We start from the raw sequence: 21,640 nt of genomic DNA, 5'->3' as shown, positions 1-21,640 counted from the left end.
TGTTCAGAATGCACCGCGTGGCTCTTCAAACACTGCTCTGTGAGCCACGAGAAGCAACCTCAGAAGCGATCCCGAAACTTTAAGGCGGCACGAGCAGGAAAGGTCAGTGGCTTTCTGAAAAGCACATTTTGTATAATACCAGCTTTAGCGAAGCCTATTTTTTCCCCTGCAGGTTTAGCCATTCCCCTCACATTCACACAGTTCTACAACTGTCTTTCCCCTGACCCTAACTGCCTTGCGTTAACTGATCTCTACTACTTTCCACCGTGACACCCTTCTAGTCTTCCAGTGTGTTTCCCAAAACAAGATGGAATGATTTCTCCCTCAGATTCTTCTGTCCCTCTGTACGCACTGTACTTTCAATGCAACTGCCATATTCACAGCTTGGAACCTGTTCTAATATTACTATACAAATTTTGTATATTTACTACACAATTTTTGTATATTTATTCAACTTTGCTCATATATCTACTTGAATTTTGGACATTTTTTGAAAGATACCGCTTTTATTAGAATACAAACTTGAGTTTTCAATGAGAGAACACTTACTAGACTTCTTGGTTGTGATTAAAGCCTTGATCACAGTATTCCTCCTCTGAAAAAGTAGTTTAAAAGTTCAGCATACAAACTACCATGCACTTTTATTTTCACAGTTACATCTGCAAGAGTGATTCAAATTGATGAATTTCCCTTCCCTCAATATTTCTACCCATGCCCCTTATATTGCACCTATCTCACCAGTTTTGCTTTCACCATGTTTGCTTAAAAAAAAAAAAAAAAAAAAGCAAAGTCTTAAGTCACTTAAGTAACCCACAAACATTACAAAACAAGTCTTTCAACTTACTTCTTGGATTCAGGATTGCAAGCTATACTTAACAGTATGAGCCTTTGGCATACAGACATCAGGATTGACAGAAGCATTATTTTGAAACTAAAGAAAAAACATACATTCCAGATGTATACAGCTTCTTGCTTGCTAGTGTGCTTGCCCATTATTGTTCTGCAATGTTTGGCCCTTCTGGAAAGAAATTGTGAGCTCTAAAGGTACATCTTACTGTGGCCATTTTTTTCTTACATGATGATAATTACTGTCATTATTTGCACTACACATATGTTTCTTCCTCTTGTCTCTAACCTGGGATGTTGTTTCCTGGCCATGGAAACCTGGGTGTACATCTAAGAGTAATGAGTGTTGGAACACAACTCTCTCCTCATTCTGGTGAGTGTCCTTAGATTGCAACATTAGTCTTCACAGTTATTCTTTCACTCTTCCTGTGTGCGTGAATATTTGCATCAGTTAATAAAAGTTGTATCTCAAATTATACTATGGCATAATAGTTAAGATGATGTCCAAGAAGGTGTCAGTTCATGTTATCTCAAGTAGAGGAAGGATAAGAACGTAGTCACCCCCCAAAGTAACTGAATATCCTGATCAATCACTGAAGCCTTAGGTTTAAACAGGAAGCAACACTTTCCTCTCTGCTCTCATTTCATAAGACAGTAATTTCACAAAAAAAAAGACGTGGCTGTGAATTCTGCTTCTTCAAGTATAAAAACAGGAATCTGATTTTGATGGAGAAATGGAACTTCTCTCCATAACGTAACTCTCCTCAGAGTAATTCAGATACCTTCTAGTTCAATTATTTTGCAGCCATATTTTATAATTTATAAATTTATGGATTTCAGTCATGTCTCTAGTCAGTACCAATTGTCTGGCTGAAGGTTTATCCCACTGCCTACAGAGAAACAGCACATAGGGTAAAACTGTAGTAATTGCCCAGAGGGATTTGACTCCATCCTCCAAACTACAGAAATAGCACAACACTGAAAAACAACAGCAAAAAGATCTTCATATATACATAAATATATATAATTAGATTAGTAAAAATACTTATCAGTTATCTAGGACTATAAAAAATGCACATACACATGGGTGCATATGTGAGTTTCAAGTCGAGATGGAGGTCAGATATGAAACATTTTAGGCAAAACATTTTAGCTGTCAATTATAAGCAGTTGAAAATAAGAGGACATGACCAGGGGGCGGGAAACAGCAACCTTCATGTGTGTGACCAGAACACTCCCTAGAATTCCTGATTTTTCATTCTGCCAGATTAAGTGTGAAGTATGACATCCAAGAAAAAGAAGCTGAAACAAGACACTATACGTGCAGGAACAAATAAAGAAGGACTAAGAACCAGAAATGGAGAAATATCCAAAGGAAGAAGCCACACAGAAGCACTTGTCAGAGAGAGGAAGCAGTATTTGCAGAAGGAATACAAGACCCTTTCAGAACATATGAATACATATATGGGAAGAGTGGAGCATTTCCTTCATGAGAATGATATCCTAGAAAAGGAAGCTCAACAGAATCAGGAAGAGAGCAATGCTTATCTCTCCTACATAACAAAACACAGCCAGAAGTGCCAGAATATGATAATAAAATTAAATGAGCAGAATCACACTGATCTGTCTCAAATCAAGAAGCAGAAAGAGAAGCTAATCTCACAGTATGCAGAAAAAGAGAAGGAAGTAAGGAACTACCTCATGGATATGGAGGCAAAATATTCTCTTATGAACAAGGAGGTTGAAAGCTTGCAGCCTTTCAAAGACCTGCAGCTGGAACAGATTAACAAGATTAAGGACCTGGAGAAGGAGTTGTTGGTCACAAAGATCCGGCATGCAGAACAAATGCACAAAATCAAGAGCAGTTTTCTCCAGGCCAAGGCTGCCTGTGAGGCAGAGTGTCATCAGAGGATCCAGTTTCTGACCAAGAAAGCAGAAGAAGCAGCAGTACAATCTCTGATTCAGCATGCCAAACAAATAAAGGCAGAGAACTGGCATCTACGCCAGGAATTGCTCAATCTCATCCAATGCTCACACATTCTTAAAGCAATCAAGCTTCAACTGAAGGGGCAGCAGCAGCAGCTTCTTCAGGAGAACCAGTACAGCCAGGACATGGCACGCATCCGTCGCTGGTTTCCCCGTCGTGAGGTACCCGATGCAAACAGATAAACCTACAGCTTCCACCAGCCCTTCAGACGTGCTCAGTAGCCCAGAAGAAGCACTTCTCTGCTCCTCACTCACACTGCTTACCACTGGACCCAGGGGACTGCTGCTGCGTCAGGCAACGAAGGAGGCAGAAGCAAGGCCAATGGCTGACACGTTTCTGCGGGTGCAGGAACGGTTTGATTCAGAGTTTGTGCTGAGAACACAGCCAAATACATCTGAAAGGTAACTTGCCTTTAACTTTCACAACATCCACATTAAGTAACAGTTGAAACTGCAATTCTTTCACTCCCCACAATAAAATGAGATTTTCTCTTTTTCAAAATAGGCTTTGATATTTCATCATTTATTATTTTTAATATATAGTAACTTTACACCTGTGAATTATATTCTTAGACCTAGTGATGCAACCTTCGTTACTTTTCACTGCCAACTATATCTACAGATACCACAATTTGAACTGGCGTAGGCCAACTCCTACATCCAAAAAAATTCATCTTCCCAAAACTTCTTGAAGGACTGTAATTAATTTAATATTTCATTAGTCTCAAAAGGAGTTTAAATAAATAACCAAGCACCTACATTATTTTAACTAATATATGTAGTAATATAAGATATTCAACTTTTAGTCAGACCTGTCAATAAGCTATATTCACTGAACATATTCTTATCAATTTTCTTTTTTTTGCCTACTTCAATGCTTCACTTTGGAAACAACGGGCAATCAACTCTTGTTTCTGATAGCCTACAGGCATATTCACTTTCCAAGGTGAAAACTTTTGAATAACAATTACCTCATCAGGGCCAACATCAGAAGTCACTTTTCCTCCATTTTTGGATATTCCCACAGAGATATTTTATATACAACCATCACATAGCAGAGGTTGGAAGGGACCTCAAAGCAGGGGCAACCAGAGGAGGTAGCTCAGGGCTGTGTCAAGTAGAGGTTTTAGTATCTCCAAGGAAGGAGACTTCACAATCTGCCTGGGCAACATGTTCTAGTGTTTGATCACTGGCATGGCAAGAAAGGCTTTTTTTTTCTTTTTTTTTTCCTTATACTTAAATAGAATTCCTCAAATACCAACCTGTAGCGGAGGCCGGGACCTGGGCACAGGCCCGGGCAGGCGGAGAGGTTGCTGGGGCGGGAAGGGGGCTGCGTAGCAACCAGAGCCGGCGCATGCGCGCGGCGCCCGCGGCCGTCTCCATAGCAGCAGAGCCGCGGGGATCGCGGCGCGGCCGCCATGAGCGCGCCGGAGGTGGAGGCGCTCGTGGCGCAGCACTACGAGATCAGGAGGCGCCTGGGCAAGGGGGTGAGCGCGGCGCGGGGCCCGGAGCGCGGGGGCTGCGGCCAGCGGGAGAGCTGGAGAGGCTGCCAAAAAGCTGAGGAAGTACTGAGGCCTGAATTACTTACAGTGCCCGAGAGAGGAGGAAAATCAGAACTCTCACCCTCATGCTTTATTTGATTTTTCCTGTTTCTCGATAAAAATAAGATAGGCATGATGTGTAACACATAAAAAGAAAAAAGTGCCTTTAAAATTCCTTGTCACTTCCCCTTCCACCCCTCCCCCCAGTTTTGTTGGTGAAGCCTTCCCATTTCCATATTTTTTTGCTATAAATTCACATTACCACAGAAAGCAGTACCAGACCATTCATACACACCTACTTTATAGTAAAATGTGTCTCAAAAAGAGATTGTGAGAGTCAGGTTCTTTCACACTTATTGTAACCATATCATGTCAAGTATAATGCCCTATTCATGTAGTTTTTCCTGATAAAGTATTTATATATTTTTTTATATATGGTTTTAAAGAGGCAGAGTTATTTCCTCAGCTCTTTCTCCTGAAGGCTGTCTCTGAGCCCTTCCTAATGATCCGTTTTTCTTGTTCTGACAGCTGGGCCATTGCTTACTTGCGCTGATACCTACAGCTAAGTGTTCCATGTGCAGCTGGATGTGACGCGCGCTGTTTTCTCCTTTCTCCTAGTTTTTCTAGTTTGAAATCATGCCAGTCTTTTCTACATATTTCATTCTAAGTTTGTCTGAGCTTTTTTGCCATCTCGTTAGTACTTACCAGCTTTTTTTTGACTGAGTATAATATGTTGCATCTTTTAACATGTTATGTTCTGATAGCAGAATAGTTTTATTCTCTCATCTGTAATACCAGATTGAGGGTTTTGTTTGGAGGCTGTTTCAGAAACATGGATCCTTTAAATGCCCTCAGTGGCTTTAGATTCATCATCTAGGCATCACTGACATTATCAAGACTACTAGTGAAGCTCTTAACTTTGGTGGTGCGAGTCTCCTAAATATCAGTGTTTTCTGCCTCTTGTATGCAGAAAGTCCTATATTTGCTAGATTCCCCAGCTCATGATCTCACCCGAGGCTTTGAAAGACTGTTGTAGGTTCTGAAACAAGTGAGGACTGCTGCAGAAATAGAACAGGGAAGATGGGCAGCAACAAGGGAGATAAGTGTTTCCTTTACCATGAGGGCATTCAGACAATTCCTTTTTTTTCTTTCTTTTTTTTTTTTCTTTTTTTCAGATTAAAATCAGTATTGCCTATGAGGGGAACAGGAACCTTAACATGAGGTTTTTCCTATTCTGGAGGAGTTAACTTGTGTGATATTTGCAATGGTGTATATACAGCCTCCCTTGTAGAACAGCTCCATTTTTTTTTAATAGATCTGAATCTCAACTTTCCACATTCTAGGGGATGCCTAACTCCTGCACAATAGAGTCATTTCTTGCTCTGTTGCTCAGTCAATATTTAAGCAACTGTACAAAATAAAACCGCTCTAGTGTGAGAAAATGACTGATTTCTATGCTTAAATTCTCTGATATTAAGGTAGGATTCCCCAAGAATATTAATTGGCCTGGAATATGGGTTCCAGACCTTTGCTGCATGTCAGACAAAATAAGCAAATAGAGTAAAAGTGCTGAGACATTGGCAATTGGCAATTTTTTTGTTTGTGTGTGTGGTTCTAATCTCTGAGACAAACATGTCTGCGTGATCAGAAATAAATGTATCTTTCTGGCCACATTGGCTCTGTAACTGTCAAAAACATCCCTTCTGTTTTCTTATTTTATTTTACTATACAGTTTAAATAACTCTTCATTTATCTGGTTTCTGAGAATCACAGAATAGAATCATAGAATCATTATGGTTGGGAAAGACCTTCAAGATCATAGAGTCCAATGGGAAACCCTTCAACAGCATCCTGCTAAACCATGTCCCTAAGTGCCTCATCTACACGGTTCTTCAACACTGCCAGACACGGGGACTCCACCACTGCCCTGGGCAGCCCATTCCAACGCTTGACTACTCTTTCCGTGTAGAAATTTGTCCTAATGACTAACCTGAACCTCCTCTGGTGCAACTTCAGGCCATTTCCTCTTGTCCTGTCTGTAGTTATTCTGGAGAAGAGATTGACCCTCCCCCTCACTACAACCTCCTTCCAGATAGTTTTTTTTAGGTACTAATGTGGCAAATGCAGCTGAGGATATTTGTCATTATTGCTCTGTAGGTATGTTGGTGGCGCTTGCTTTAAGTGGTTGGTTCCAAGATTTAAGATATTTTCTTTACCAATAGAAGCTACTCCAAAGATTTCTACCTTGCTGTTGTGGGGTCACTGTGGTCAGCATTTTATGCCTTTGCTCAAAATCAAAACACTGAATCAGGAGGATCCTACTAGTTTGAGCTATGTCACGCTAGGATTTCTTTCTTAGAAAATCAAACATTCTTCTCGGAGCAGCCTGTTATTGATACTTCAGCATGTTGTTGAGAGGAAACTGGGCCAGCTAATAGAAGGTAAACCTGTGTTAAATTACATTGAAACCATCTCGCTCAGGTATATAGCCAAAAATTATTTAAGGGGAGGTATTATATATTTATTCTATTTATATTTTTTTGCTATTGGCTGCTTTTGCTCTGACTCAGTATGGATGTCCTTAGTCCTTCAGTCAAGAAGTACTGTTCATTTTCTGTGTCCTAGGTAGTTAGTAATTGTTTTTTTTTAAGCTGTTGCGTACATTCTGCTTCAAGACTAAGAGTGTGGGCTGAGCTTGAGCACACTGCTCATCTGCGCTTCCCCTTCCCCAGGCTTATGGCATTGTGTGGAAAGCAATTGATCGCAGGACAGGAGAAACAGTTGCTGTTAAAAAGATTTTTGATGCCTTCAGGAACAGAACAGATGCTCAGGTAAGAAATCATTGTATTGACATGTCCTGAAGGATTTGTTGGGAATTCATAGCTATTCATAGAATCATAGAATCGTTAAGGTTGGAAGGGACCTCTAGAGGTCATCTAGTCCAACCCCCCTGCACACGCAGGGTCACCTAGAGCACGTGACACAGGACTGCGTCCAAACAGGTTTTGAAGATCTCCAGAGAAGGAGAATCTACAACCTCTCTTGGCAACCTGTTCCAGTGCTCCATCATCCTCACTGTTAAAAAAAAAAATTCCTTAAGTTCCTATGGAACTTTTGGTGCTTCAGTTTGTGGCCATTAACTCTAGCTCTGTCAGTGGCTAGCACTGAAAAGAGGCCAACCCCATCCTCTACACTCCCTCCCTTGAGGTATTTGTATACACTGCTCAGGTCCCTTCTCAGCCTTCCCTTCTTCAGGCTGAACAGGCCCAACTCCCTCAGTCTCTCCTCATAGGGATGTCCAGGCCTCTGGTCATCCTCCTATTGAGGATTTGTATATTGACCTACATATGTGTATTGACCTACAGGCAACTTGGCTACACTTTGAAAAAGGTTAGCTATTTGACAGTTGTGATATTATAGTCTGAAATTATATTATGATAAAAATGAGCAAAAATATGAGGCTCTGTGTATCATAGCCTCTACAAACTACTGACTGATGTTACTGAGGGGAAAGTGTCCGTATAGAAATGTACAGTTTGATTCTCCCTTATGTTGTTACTTTTCTCTAAGAACTGAGAGCAGACTTACGATGTTTAGCCTTTTTATCATTAGAATGGATCCTTCTTCACTGAAAGTGCATATTAATTTCTGTCATCCTGTTGTGACAATAAATGTTTCTGTTTTTAGAGAACTTTTCGAGAGATTATGTTCTTGCAGGTAAGCTCGTCCTTTCTGATTTTTAATTATTTCTGCTGTCACTCACGTATCTCCTTTTCATTCTTTTTCAAAATGCAGTACTCAATGTTGTCATGGTTCTTTTTTTTTTTTTTTTGCTTCTTTCCTTTGCTGTCTGTCTTGGCAAACAGTCTTTCCATGACTCTGCAAAAGCTCCCGAATGAAATGGACAATTGTCTTATATTTTCCTTCAGATGTGCCTTGTTCTTTCACCAGTTTTAGTAATGTGTCTACTCTATAACCACTGTGGATATGCACTCTCTCTCATGTCTTCCTTCTTTATGGATGGAAAGATCTTTTTCCTTGAAGTTTAAATGCTGTGATTCGGAGGTGGGGACGACAAATGGAAGAGAATTGCATGTTAAAACTTTCTTCCTCGCTTGTGTAGGAAGAAATTCAACCACTTGAAATAATTAAAGCATAACTAAAGGGAGAAGTTCTATATAGAGTTGCTTAAGGTTGCTCTTATTATTTAGTAACCGCACTAGACCTAATTACAGTATCAGTGGCAGTGGCTTTAGAATCATATCTCTAAAACCTCTCATCTTCTTCACCTAAACTTAACGATCTTCAGAACTATCTCTTGCTATGAACCCTGTCTTGTTTGTTCCCTTAGATGATCATGGTTGTAACAACATTGCCACTTTTCCAAAACATTCATGTTTCTACATGAGAGGTCTTAAGGAAGAATGGACACCCAAACCTTTCTTTAGACATGAAATAGAAGCGACAGACTTAAGAGCTAAAAATTCCTAAGTAAAGTTGCTTAAAGATTAATTTACATTACAAGTTAGATTCTGAAAGCATAGCACTTTTGGAGCAGGTGAGTGAAGGTGGGTACCCCCTAAAGGAGAGAACAAGACCCAAGGGATGTTATAATGTGCTGTTGGGGCATTACTTTCATGGCTTTTGATGTTCAGTAAACTTAAGAATTTTAGTTGCCACCTCTTCTTTTTGAATGTGTTTGTACTTCTTCCTTGAGGATCAGAACTGACACACTGGATAGTGTATTTTATATTCCTTGTCTGTGTGAGTTCCTTCCTGTGTGTAGTGATTATTTAGTTGCAGCTGCACGTTTGCTATAGGGTATTTGATGCCCAGGATGTAGTTCATTATACCGGAGAAGTGTGTGTGTAGAATCCAGGGGTTTTGATGGTTTTCTTCTGGTTGATATGTAGTATGTTGATCTGATATGTAGTATGTTGATCATAATGTTACTGACGTGTTTTGCATTTATTGCTCAGCAGAAATCCAGATCTGTTTGGTGCTTTTTGGGTCCCAGTGTAAAAAGTGGTTTTGGTAATGAGTTAATGAGAGTATGGTTCCTTAAGCAAAGATAAGCAGAACTGGCTCTGTCAAGTTTTTATTCATTGTAGGATTTTTTGGATTTTTTTTATAGTTTTGATTGAAACTTTTTCATAACTTGCCATTATTAGTTCCAGGGCAAGGCAGTGTGAGAGAGTGGATGCTTCCTTCAGTATTAAGTTCTTAAACTTTGTAATTTGGTAAAGATTTCTTCAGGTGATTAAAGTGGGTATTATGAATATTTTTTCCCAGAATAAACATAAGCATGTTTGATGGCCTGGCTCTATATTACAGGTTTGTACTGTATTTGCACTGGTTGCTGCAAATGGGTGTGTTAGTTGCAAATTTTCCTGGATGTACATTGTAACCATTCTTTGTATTGTTTTCAGAGCATAGGAAGCTGATGCTCTTCTAAGATTACTGTGGAGATAGTTTAATGTGATTCTTTTGTTTTTAAATGAACTTGTGATGAGTAGTCTATGTTACTAGTGCGAATAATGATGCTTTAATTTATGTATTTCATGCATAGGTTTTATGGTGCACCTACTTTTCCAGCGCAGGGTGGTTTTTGAAAGTGGCATACTGTGAAATGTTAACAGTGATGTTAGTTTATGTTGTGAGTTATAGGAAATGAAAGTTGCTGTGGCTGAGGACCAAGCAAGTGTTCCTGGCAGCACTATCAGCTTGCAAACTGAGGGTAGGATGACCCTTCAGAATAGAATATCTGTATTTAGGTATCTAGTGCATGCTCACAGATCTCCCATCAAAGTCAGTTCAGTGCAACCTATAGAGCATTTCAGCTTACCCTCAAATACGTAGTTTCTGATTGGCCAGCTGAATTGTGTTGGTGTGTTTATTTGTTTGTTAAATAATAAATGTTGATGACTCCTTTATCATAGTTTCACTGCCACAATAATTCTTTGTCCTGAGTACAAAATATGAGGTACATAATGTTGATCGGATTTTATTTATACATTCTTTTTACACAATTTTGTATCAATTTTAATAAGTTTATAAAATTTGAAAGGTTTTTATTTGACGTCTCAAACAAGTGTGTTTTTTGTTTGTTTGTTTTAGATTAATTTGACAGTTTCATACTGTGGAGCAAGTTTAGAAAAAAAATTGTTTTTCTGCAAAAGCGCAATGAACGAGATAAAATTTTAATGTGGTAGAGCACAATACAAAATAAAATAAGCTATTGTTCTTTATTTGCTTCACAAAAAGGCTCTTGATTTCAACAGTTGAGTCTGTCTATTTCCTCTGCAGGAGTTTGGAGAACATCCAAATATCATTAAGCTACATGATGTTATTCGAGCTCAGAATGACAAGGACATCTACCTCATCTTTGAGTCCATGGGTGAGAATCAACACTGCACCAACCATTTAAATTCATCCTCTCTTATGGGTTGTCTTTGTTCCCTGACAGTATTGTGACAATGACTAATGTGAGTAATGATGGAGGTAGGCAGATTCATAGGAGCTGTACAGGTCTTTAGGTTGGTTGTGGTTAGATGGGAATAACAGTAAAACTTAAATGGAAAAAATTATGAAAACTGGTTTGAGTGAGGAGGTGGAAGGAAGGCAGTGAGCACCAAATTAGAAGGCTTGTGGAAACATAAAAATTGCATGGGATGATTGTATGTGTCTTTACTGTAATAAAATTATGCAATAGAACTAGTATAGCATGAGTTCTACAGGTCAAAGTATACATCAGTATATATAATGCAGAATGTGAATAAGTCAGGAGGTGTTATGCTAGCTTTACAATTAGTGTGTTCTTAATCAGAGTTAAGGAGTGTGTTTTTCTCTGTCTATGTGAAACTGCTAACCTGGGACTCAGAGGTATAATAGGTACATTTATACCTCAGCAGTGGACCTTATAATACCGAAGGATCGCAGTACTATCAGTAATTGAAGTATCAGCTTCCATTGAGGATGTGCTTGAAAGATCGCGGCGTTGGGAATAGTCTCTGTGGCCTTTCTCTGGAGAACTTGTATTCACAGTTTGTAATCCTTTACTTATCTGTATTACAGAGACAGATTTACATGCAGTCATTAAGAAGGGGAATTTGTTGAAAGACATCCACAAGTGTTACATTCTCTACCAACTCTTGAAGGCCACTAAATTCATCCACTCAGGAAATGTTATTCACAGGGATCAGAAGGTATCGTTCAGCCACTAATCTTTATTGGAATGGACAGTCACTCAATGTTTCTGTTAAATAATAATGTGAAAATGTGAAAAGAATGAGACTAGTGTAAGAACTTTAATAATAACCCACTCTTCAGAGAGTAAAGAGCCTATTAATTTTTCTTTGTTTGATACAGCCTTCAAATATCCTGCTGGATGCAGACTGCTTTGTTAAACTCTGTGATTTTGGGCTGGCTCGTTCTCTGTGTCAGATGAATGAGGACCAAGGCAACCCGGCACTGACGGAGTATGTGGCAACACGCTGGTATCGAGCCCCTGAGATCTTACTTTCCTCTCAGAGGTAACTTTAAGAGTGGGCAACAATTTGCCTGATGTGACAGGAAGGATGGGATTATATCATTTCTTCACTACTGGGAGAAATTATAGAATGCTTAAGGTTGGAAGGGACCTCTAGAGGTCATCTAGTCCAACCCCTCTGCACACGCAGGGTCACCTAGAGCACGTGGCACAGGACTGCATCCAAACAAGTTTTGAAGATCTCCAGAGAAGGAGACTCCACAACCTCTCTTGGCAACCTGCTCCAGGGCTCCATCACCCTCACTGTTAAGAAATTTTTCCTTAAGTTCCTGTGGAACTTTTGATGCTTTAGTTTCTGGCCATTTCCTCTAGTTTTATCTGTGGCCACCACTGAAAAGAGGCAGCCCTCTGGGCTATCGGCTACTCCTCTCAGTTTCGTATCATCAGCAAACTTGCTGATGGAGCACTCTGTGCCTTCATCCAGGTCATTGAACAGGACTGGACCAAGGACTGACCCCTGGGGGACACCGCTAGCTACAGGCCTCCACCTAGACTCTGCACGGTTGATCACCACCTTCTGAGCTCTGCCATCCAGCCAATTCCTAATCCACCTCACTGTCCACTCATCTATCCCACACTGCTGGAGCTTGCCCAGGAGGATGTTGTGAGGGACGGTGTCAAAAGCCTAATTTTGCTTTTGCTCAGCCTTATTGGCTGAGGAGTTTTGCATTATTTTAGTGTAGATGTCATCAGATACAAAGTCATCAGATTCAGGCCAAAATCTCAATGTGCGCCTGTAATTCTGCTTTGCAGCAGAAAAGTGTCTCATTACATGCATGTTCCTTGCTGTCTTCTTAGGGTTCCCATTTGCATACATCATCCAGTTTGTATGATTGTCATCCATTCTCTCGTCAAACATATTCTTTCTCCCATTAAATCTGCATTTTTACATTTTTTTTCAGTATCTCAGTCCTCTTTTCCAAATTTTGCTTTAAGATTCTTTGAAGGTGGGCTTTCAATTACTTCTTTCCCTCTCTGTGTGAACAGAGCTGAAAGTTTTGGCCCATCATATTTTTACCCAACGAGAAACCACAGTAGTAGCTGGTGTTTCTTTATGGTATTGTTTTTTCTGTGTGTATGTGTTTTTTTGTTTTGCTTTTGTTTTGTCTTATATTTTTGTATGCTTGCTTGCTTAAGGAACTTTACGCTCTTCTTTCTAAGCCTAGCAGATAAATCAGCTTTCGCCTTTTTATTTTCCTAGCGATTTCTTTCCCAGAAGTTTCCTCCTCCTTGTGCAGATCTGTGTTTCAGACCATGCCTCTCTAGGTCACAAATCTCACTTCAGTATTTTTTATCACGTTTTTGCAGACTTTCTCTGCCTTGCCTTTATGTCCTGGCTAGTGTAGAATAATCATCAATCCTCTCCATCTAAGGATGTCTTCTGAAAAGACTTAATCAATGATACAAGTGTTAGCATTTTGTTATTTTTTAAGGGAGATTTGGGAGGGGATGGTACATTGGCAGTTGTTACTCTCCAGGGTTTCCTTGCCAATAGCAGGCAAGATGTACCAGCTTGCTGCTGATGGGTGAAGCAAGTCAGATACATGTGTGGTGGTAGCAGCAGCTTACTGTCCCGCTTCAAAGAATAGCAGTCTGATGGAGGTCTGTTTGACAGGGACTCCCAAATAGCCCAGATCACATTATTCACTACCCCTTTCATATTTTTTTCTCTTTCTCTTTCCCATTTTTTCCCCTGTCTACCACCCCATCCCCTCCCAAACAAGCAACCCATCCATAATTAGTTCATCCTTACTGATCCCCCAAAAAGACTCCCAAAATCCTCTTCAATAATTTGGAGCTTTCCCTTAACTGCCTGTGAAATCCATCCAGTCTTCACAATGCTATATGTAATTTTGGTTAGCTTTTTGTACTGTTGCTTTTGCATCCAGCAATTTCTTACATCACGTTCAATAGTTAGTGGTAGCCTCAGACAAAGCCCTAGCTGGAAGTCTCCATTGGCCAGTGCTAATAAGAGAGCTGTTCTTCACACTTGCCTGCCTCTCAAATTATGTATATTCCCTTTCCTCATTAACTTTGAAATCCCACTGACATTCTCTGTGGCTTTCAAATAGAAGTCTCATAACAGTCTGCTTTACAGTGCTGTTGTCAATAGATTAGATGGCATATTTGAACCTACAATAAAGTAAACAAAAAGGTTGCACTCACTGCATTACTTGAATCTGTTGTTTTTTCAAAGTAATCAAAGAATCTGTTTTCCATACACCTTATACCTATATATAGTGTATACATATATATACATATAGTGTATATATCTATAACCAAATGTTGACTATATATATTTTATTTTCTGATTTTGTCTACTAAAATAAAAAATAAGACTAAACTTGAACAACATGCAAAGATTCCAATTCTGAAATGTGTGTATTTTGCATATTGTCATATACCTATTAGTTGCCACTTACTCTGCTTAACTGTAATTACTTTCTCCTGAAAAGTCATGTTATGCCGTCTATTTCCAAACAGCAGCAACTTGTATCTTCATTATTGGTCATATGTTAAGTACATACGAGCTTGTCTGGATATTCACCTTTTCTAGTTTCTTTTCTACTCCATTCCCTTAATCATCCTTATGACCCTTTACTGAACTTGTTCCAGTAAATCCATGTCTGTCTTGTACTGGGGAGCCCAGGATTGGACACAATACTCTGATTAATGATTGCTCTAATCTCATTTACCTTATGGTCAAAACTTGTTAGGATTCTTTTTCAAGTAATAGATTGAACTTGTTTTCCTACAGGAAAAAGCTCACATAAAGGTTGAAAATATCACATACAGGAATATGCGTGCTTGATCATGTCCTAACACTGTTCTATTCTTGTTTATAGCTACACTAAAGGGGTGGATATGTGGAGCATTGGTTGTATTCTGGGGGAGATGCTACTTGGAAAACCTCTTTTTCCTGGAACATCAACCATGAATCAAATAGAGCGCATCTTGAGAGTCATCCCTGCCCCATCTGCAGAAGGTAAGATTCTTCTGTGGAGGAAGATACACAGAGAAGTGATGAAAAGAGAGAAAGGAAAGCAGGGCAGCTGTATCAGGAAAGAGGATATCAGTTATGATTCATTCTTGCATCTTTCCAAGGAAATTAGAGAATTAATTGTGAAATATCAGTATTAGAGGAAAACAGAATTGTGCTTGATTAAATGAGAAGTAAGAACTAAGCTCTCATAAACATTTTTGAGATTTCTAAGAGAATAACAGCTTTAAACAGAATATTGCGTTTCAATGGGACTTGTATGGTAGCAGTAAATTGGACTTTCTAGAATGCTAATCTAAAAACAGACATGAAAGCCAGAGTACATATATTTAAAAGATTTTTCATTATGATAATCTTTTCTGACTTCCAATCCATAGAGGTTATTATTTTTTGCAACATATTGTTGTGTTCTGACATAGCTCATGAATATTTTTAGAAAAATAGCCACCTTTGATTTAAGGGCATCAGTCTTGAAAAAATACATTCTAGTTTACATTTATTTATATTCTTTATTAGAGATTTATAACAGGTTGGGGTGAATGAAATCTAAAAGGAAATGTGTGTGTGAAAACACCAAGAAAAAGAACAGAACAAGGACTGAGCAGTAACCTACAAAGGTAACAAAATGTTAGCTCCCCAGTAATAAAATTTAAGGAATGCATTGATTATGTCAAAATCAGGAGACCTACACTCTGATAAGACCACAGGACACATGACTAGCAGATGGTCCTGCATCCTAAACACAGGATGATAGATTGCATCATATCACAGGTGACATTTTCTACTAGCCAAATAAGTAGAACAAACATATGGTCAAAACGTTATTTCAAAGAAGGGAAAACAAACAAGTAGTCTTCGGCCTCTTGACCAAAATTTATGGACACGAAAGATGTGCGGTTCTGAAGCAAAAGACCATTCCAGTACAACTCTTTACTCTTAAAGAGCTTGAAATATATGTACAGAAAATAGTTCATCATCAGCCAAGAAGAAACCCAGGGACTGGATGAGGAACTCAATAGCTGATACCCTTTGTCCACTGCCTCACACACAAGCAATCCTGGCCAGACCATTTTGCTTAAGATGTTGTGGTACTTCTGAGTGTGTGGGTATATGAGGGCAGGAATATGCAGTGTATAAGAGGATGAATAGGAATCGAGAAACTCAACTTAGAACATTTGTAAATGAATATTTCATCCTTCTTCCATAAGATCTCTCACTGAGTTTTGTTGTCCTAATTATCTTTTCTCTATTGCAGATATTTTGGCTATGCAGTCAGATTACAGGGCCTCAGTTATCAACCGCTTGAGCTCCCGGTAAGCCCTGTATAGCCATGTCTCAGAGGTCAACCATTCACAGCATCACATGGACAGAAATGTCACCTCTTCACTTGATGCTGACTTTCCAGTGTTCACCACTGGAAATAATTTTCCTTTCTGCTTATTTTTCTACCTCTAAGGAATGGTTGTAAGAGTTTATTTATTTAACTTTAATTAAAAAGTAGTTTTTAATGTGTTTGGTGTGGTATTGCAAGTTTATTTCTAAAGCAAGAGAAAGAGTAGACTTCTAAATTAGGCACTTTGTGTAGGTTCCAAGGCTAGGAGGGAGGCATCCAATCTAATCGACAAGGTGAGAGCTTAGTTCAGAGAATATGGTGGAGTGCTCCTGGATTATGTCATACTGTTGGTGAGCGAATTCTGGGCATAGATGTTCTATTGATGTGATTTCCAGAACTGTAATTCGTGACTTTTAACTGTGAGTTAGACATAGGGAGCTTATGCCATTGTTTCCTGACTTTTAGGCAAAGAGTAACATTTGAGGAGATTTTGCCATCCTCTACTCCACTACATGCCTTGGATCTTCTGAAAAAACTCTTAGTATTTAACCCTGATAAACGGCTAACAGCAGAGGAGGCACTGCAGCATCCTTATGTGAAAAGGTGAGAATGATGTCAATGTGCAGTTTCCCCTGCTGTCTTGTGAACCATGATAGAACTGCTCTTGTCACAAGCTCCCATTGTAACATGCTAAAAAAAGAGACAAAGCTAATTCGTATTTCTCTCTAACTCCATTTAGAATGGAGATCACATTAAGTGACTGAACAATCTTTTCTGATGTGATATGAATCTGTGTATTGTCTTAGTGTGTAACATTATGTGTTATCTTCTTCCCAGGTTTCACTGTCCTGCCAGGGAACCCTCTCTGGGTTATGATGTGATTCTTCCTTTACATGATGATATCCAGCTCTCTGTAGCAGAGTATCGAAATAAATTATATGAGGTAGTTCCTCTTATCCTATTTCCCAAAACCCTACTCCTCTAGATAACGTGCTGTTTTTGCACACACTCATTGAATTCTGTCATTTTCTCCTATTTGTCATCCCTGGATTTTCCATGAATATCTACAATTACATTTTGTCATTTCTTACTATTCAGTTCCCAACTGTCCTGACTTTTAAAAGAGATCTTCAAATCTACATTCCTGCTGGGAAAAGAAGAGTCAGTAAAGCATGATAGCTGAGAAAGACTGCAGCTTGGTGCTAAAGAGTAGTCAAGTGCCAAGTCATGCTGTACCATGTAAACAGGATTATCAGATTCCAGAAGAATTAAAACTAATAGAAAGAAAAGCAAGGAAGTGAATTTAATGTGTAGCTGATATGCAAAAATAATAATAAAAAACAGCAATTCTTTAGGAGCCATATTTTGAATGTATTAACATGGGAAAATTGCACTTTTACCATTTCTTTTTTTTTCCTTTTTCCAATAATCAAGTGAAGAAATAAAAGCTGAAGGTCTTAACCTTTAGTTGTGCAGAGGAAATGGAAAGATAGTATTTTAGATGCTATTTGATATATAGGATAAGATCAAAAGGAAAATAAAAGCTGAACTTTCCTAGCAAGTTTACATAATAGGGAAAGAGAGGCAGATTAAAAAAAAAAAAACAAGGAAAATGAAAACTTCAAGTGACAAGGCAGAAACGGTCATGGAGTGAGAAAGTTGATGTTAGTTTTAAGCTGACTTGGAAGAATGTGAAATTGGAGAAGTAGATCATGAATGAAAAGCCATGAGTAGATTAGATCTGCTTAAAAAAAAAGTAAGAGAAAGGAAAGATGAGAGAGTAGAGGAAGTTCTGCAGAGAGCAGAATAAAGCTAACAGCTGGGAAGATTGGTTGTGTAAACAGAAGACCAAAAAAGGACGCTTGGAGGTTAGAAAATACAAGATCGAGAAAATGTGTTCACCTTCCCAGAGAGCAAGGAACAATGTTATTGCTTCTGTTAACAGCAATTAAAATAGAAAAAAATAAAGTTAAAATTTTAAAAGTTGGACATATTTATAAATTTTCTGTTCAGGTCTTCAACAATAGAAGGAATCTAATAAAATTTACCATGAAAGTATTTTAGAAGCCCTGAGCAGATGACCGAGTCAAGTGGATAGATAGTGAGCGTAATTAGAAAAAGGATCATAAAGGACAACAGATTCCTCACAGATAACCTAGGCACAAGGCTGAGAAATAAATGCATAGTTTTGAATAATTTTAGTGATAGTGTGTCAAATTGATGAGGACTGTGATTAGAGGAAAGTGAGCAGGTTACACCAAAACCTGAAAAGCTTGCCAAGGATTTTGATGCTAGATAATTGCCATGCAGAATTAGGTAAGGAAAGATTATGCAATGATTGAAATGAATGTCATCTTGACTATTTAAAAATAGATCTGGAAAAATCTAGAAAGGGATGGTAAGAAATGGCATTGTGTTAACCTTCTGGCATGCAGATTTTTCTCTTTTCCAAGGCTATTGCCTATGTTATGTAGTAGTGTTCTTCCTCAGGATATATTGACATTGTCTGTTCATCCAAGTAGTTTTTTTTCCTTAATTCTTTAGCCTATTTTTTCTTTCCACTGAGCTTTATATTTCTCTCTTCTTTCTAACTCTATTTTAATTCTCCATTTGTAATTGTTGCCTATCTTGTGAAATTAGTGATTTTCCTACCTTTCTCTTTATTTCTGTTTTATTGCTCTGCTCTGCTGTACAGCTGTTTTAAGTCTAATCAACTTTTCCTTCTTGCAGATGATCCTTGAAAAGAAAACAAATAGCTATCCAAAAGAGCTAGTGGCAAGAGAAACAATTCAGCAAAGTCAGTCTCAATCCAGGCCACTTCTTCCAAATTCTCATTCTGTGACTTTACCTACCAAGAAAGGCCAGAGAGAACCAAGATCACCTCTTCTAAAAAAAACACATATGCATGCTGCAACCACAACTTGCATCCAGACAGAAGTATCCAACCAGAGTGAAGATTTAGCAAGAACTTTATGTCAGAGGTCAAGGACCAACATGATATACAATCCCATAACACACACCGTTGCTCAAAGTAGGTCTAACCTTCCTACATGGGGATGTAATTCACCATGAGGCATTATTGTGTGAGAAGTAAGGAAGGAGATTGAACGGGGAAAGAGGAGTTTAACAGAAGGAATTTACATGGCAGGATGAGAGGATGGATGAGTGGAAGGAAAAATACTTGAAGAATAAGACACTGTTGAATGAGTTCTGTGTATGACATTGTCATTAATCTCATTGCTGCATCAGTCTTGACTGTTTCTTTCTCTTTTCTCTTTGCTATTTTTCTATTGCTGTTATGTTTTCCCATGCCTTTTTAAACTCTTTGTTTATTTCTGCTTTCTAATTTGATTCTGAATATTTTTTTCCTTTTTTGAGTAGTCCAAGTCTGTGAGAGGAGGCAAGGTGGCATGAGCCGACTCAGGTTTTTATGTTCTGTCCATGCCTCCGTCACTAAAATCTGTGTTCTGTTCTCATTTCTCTTATTTAAATATTATTTTTCCTGTAGGTAATGGAAATTCTGGTCTTGTGGTCAGGAACCATTCTGCACCACCACCTCAGCTGGAGAGAAACTCCAACAATGGGAAACTGGGGAGACAAGTCGCATGGGCACATGCAAATGCTCGGCTACCTCCAGTTATGCAGAATATTTATCATGTGAGTATGACTCCTTTTGTAAATCCAGGCCTCTACCTCATTAGTAACCTTTTTTTTTTTACAAAGGTTAGCTATAATGGATCTCATATATTACCTAAATGCACTCAGTAAGGAAACTGAAAAGGTCTCTGCACATTCTCTACCTATACTTTTTTCCCACATAGAGTTTTTAATACAGCTTCTTTTGAAATATGCGAAGTAGTATGACCTTTTCTCGGCCAGTTTCTAGAGGATAGGTCAATTTTCAGCTTCATTCCACTTCATTTTCATCACTGTGGGCTAGTGAGAACTCAGACATCATTTCAGATGATTGCAGTGTTTAGATTGTCAGAAGCTCCTAAGACTTCCTTTGAATTTCAGAATTACAAATCTGTTGCTTTTAATTTCTCTCCAATGATGGCACGTCCTGTCCAGTTTGTAGGTAGCAGGGGTTTTTTTGACTAGATTCAGACTGGATCATTCTGGAATTCAGTGGAGAATTCATGTTACCTCTGGAATCAGCCTGCTGGATTGCTGTTTCTGAACAGTGGAGGTTTCATTTGTCTCCTCTCTTCTCCTCTTTTTCATTCCTGATCAGCCTTCCTTGTACAAATCTTTATGCTCATTGGGGTCTTCAGTGACTTCCTTTTCCTTTTTTCCTTTTTTTTGTTTTGTTTTGTTTCTGTTTGTTTGTTTGTTTCCCTTGCTCTGGGCTAGTTGTCTGCTATGTAGCTCAAAGAGAGTCCAGCCAGCACAAGGCAATCAAGGGAGCTTACAGTAGAGGAAAAAAAGATGGAAGGAGGCACCAGTTCCCTGCTCTAAAGGCCCTTCCATTCCATCTTGCTCTGCATTCAGGCTGCATTTTCACTGTCCAACTGGGTTCATTAAGCTGTTATTTACAGCCATTTTACCGAGAAAGACTTTGCTATAATCACTACGATGAGAGTGGCCAGTGCCACAGTAAAAGTAGACTCTCTTGTATTTCAGTTAATTTATAGAGGCTCACAACGGAGAAGCTGCAGTGAAGCATCTTTCCTTGAACTGCAGGTTCAAGCCTTCTGTCACCCCCTTAGTATGTTAGTAACTTGTGCCCCGGGGGCTGTTAAATGGAGTATCTATATGCAGCTTCCGATTTGGAAAGTCATCAAGCCATTAGATTGATAGAAGTCTGGAGAGTATCCTGGGCAATGATGATGACCTCTTTTGTACATTTAAAGTATTCACAACTGTTGGAAACAAGATGCTAGCCAAAAAGGCCACTCGGTCTGTGCTTCAGGGTAGGATTAGTTCCTCATACCTTGCCCCGTGTCCCTAACCTCACCTTCAGTGTATTCATTCTGAAGCCCTTTTCCTTCACACCATTCTTACCATCTTACAGAATAGCCTGTTTTGTTATGCATTTAATGTTCATGATTTGTGCTACCTCTCAACTCAAGCAAATCCTGTGTTCCTTATCTGTATTTTAGAAAGCTGCTGAAGGGTTCCTTAAATGTTTTGGCTTTTTTTCTTGCACAGAATCCAAGAAATGACCAGTTTCACAGCAAAGATGTCCGTCCCCTTCTGAAGTCCAGTAAAAAGATGTTCCAGATTACTGCAAATATGGGAGCTGCTGGAGATCCGAAAGCATCAATGGGCAGTTACTCCCAGGCCTATGGAACCATATGTAAATCTGCATTGCAAAGTCTTCCAATATCAAATTTTTCCCAAGAGCATGCATAGTGAATATATTTAAGAGCTCTAACCAGATG

At 39.0% G+C, this 21,640-nt stretch overlaps 2 protein-coding genes across 3 annotated transcripts; both read left to right on the top strand.

The window, feature by feature from the left end:
• Window positions 1-1,160: 1,160 nt before the first annotated feature.
• On the top strand, window positions 1,161-3,054 carry CCDC166 (coiled-coil domain containing 166). Its single transcript, XM_010211274.2, is given in 2 exon segments — window positions 1,161-1,219; window positions 2,114-3,054. A coding segment is annotated over 1 exon segment (927 nt). The 5' UTR covers window positions 1,161-1,219; window positions 2,114-2,127.
• Window positions 3,055-4,201: 1,147 nt separating this feature from the next.
• On the top strand, window positions 4,202-21,640 carry MAPK15 (mitogen-activated protein kinase 15). Of its 2 annotated transcripts, XM_010211271.2 has the most exons (13): window positions 4,202-4,319; window positions 7,106-7,204; window positions 8,061-8,090; window positions 10,680-10,770; window positions 11,448-11,578; window positions 11,742-11,905; window positions 14,769-14,908; window positions 16,179-16,236; window positions 16,722-16,859; window positions 17,094-17,199; window positions 18,987-19,287; window positions 19,765-19,913; window positions 21,408-21,640. In XM_010211271.2, the coding sequence occupies exons 1-13, from the start codon at window positions 4,251-4,253 to the stop codon at window positions 21,609-21,611; spliced, it is 1,680 nt and encodes a 559-aa protein (XP_010209573.2). In that variant the 5' UTR covers window positions 4,202-4,250; the 3' UTR covers window positions 21,612-21,640. The 2 variants fall into 2 exon arrangements, with proteins under 2 accessions (XP_010209573.2, XP_088396264.1); XM_088540138.1 differs by lacking the exons at window positions 7,106-7,204; window positions 8,061-8,090 and having other exon boundaries at window positions 4,218-4,319.

Source organism: Tinamus guttatus, unplaced genomic scaffold (assembly GCF_059628265.1).
Source record: "Tinamus guttatus ecotype Peru unplaced genomic scaffold, ASM5962826v1 Tinamus_guttatus_pri_ptg000056l, whole genome shotgun sequence".
Lineage (NCBI taxonomy): Eukaryota > Metazoa > Chordata > Aves > Tinamiformes > Tinamidae > Tinamus > Tinamus guttatus.
This window is presented reverse-complemented; position numbering and strand designations above follow the sequence as displayed.

Bases quoted from the DNA above. Each gene is read 5' to 3' on its own strand.
- MAPK15 (XM_010211271.2), top strand. From the start codon at position 4,251: ATGAGCGCGCCGGAGGTGGAGGCGCTCGTGGCGCAGCACTACGAGATC. The intron at 10,771-11,447 runs GTGAGAATCAAC...TCTGTATTACAG, and splicing joins CCTCATCTTTGAGTCCATGG to AGACAGATTTACATGCAGTC. The intron at 16,237-16,721 runs GTAAGCCCTGTA...CCTGACTTTTAG, and splicing joins ATCAACCGCTTGAGCTCCCG to GCAAAGAGTAACATTTGAGG.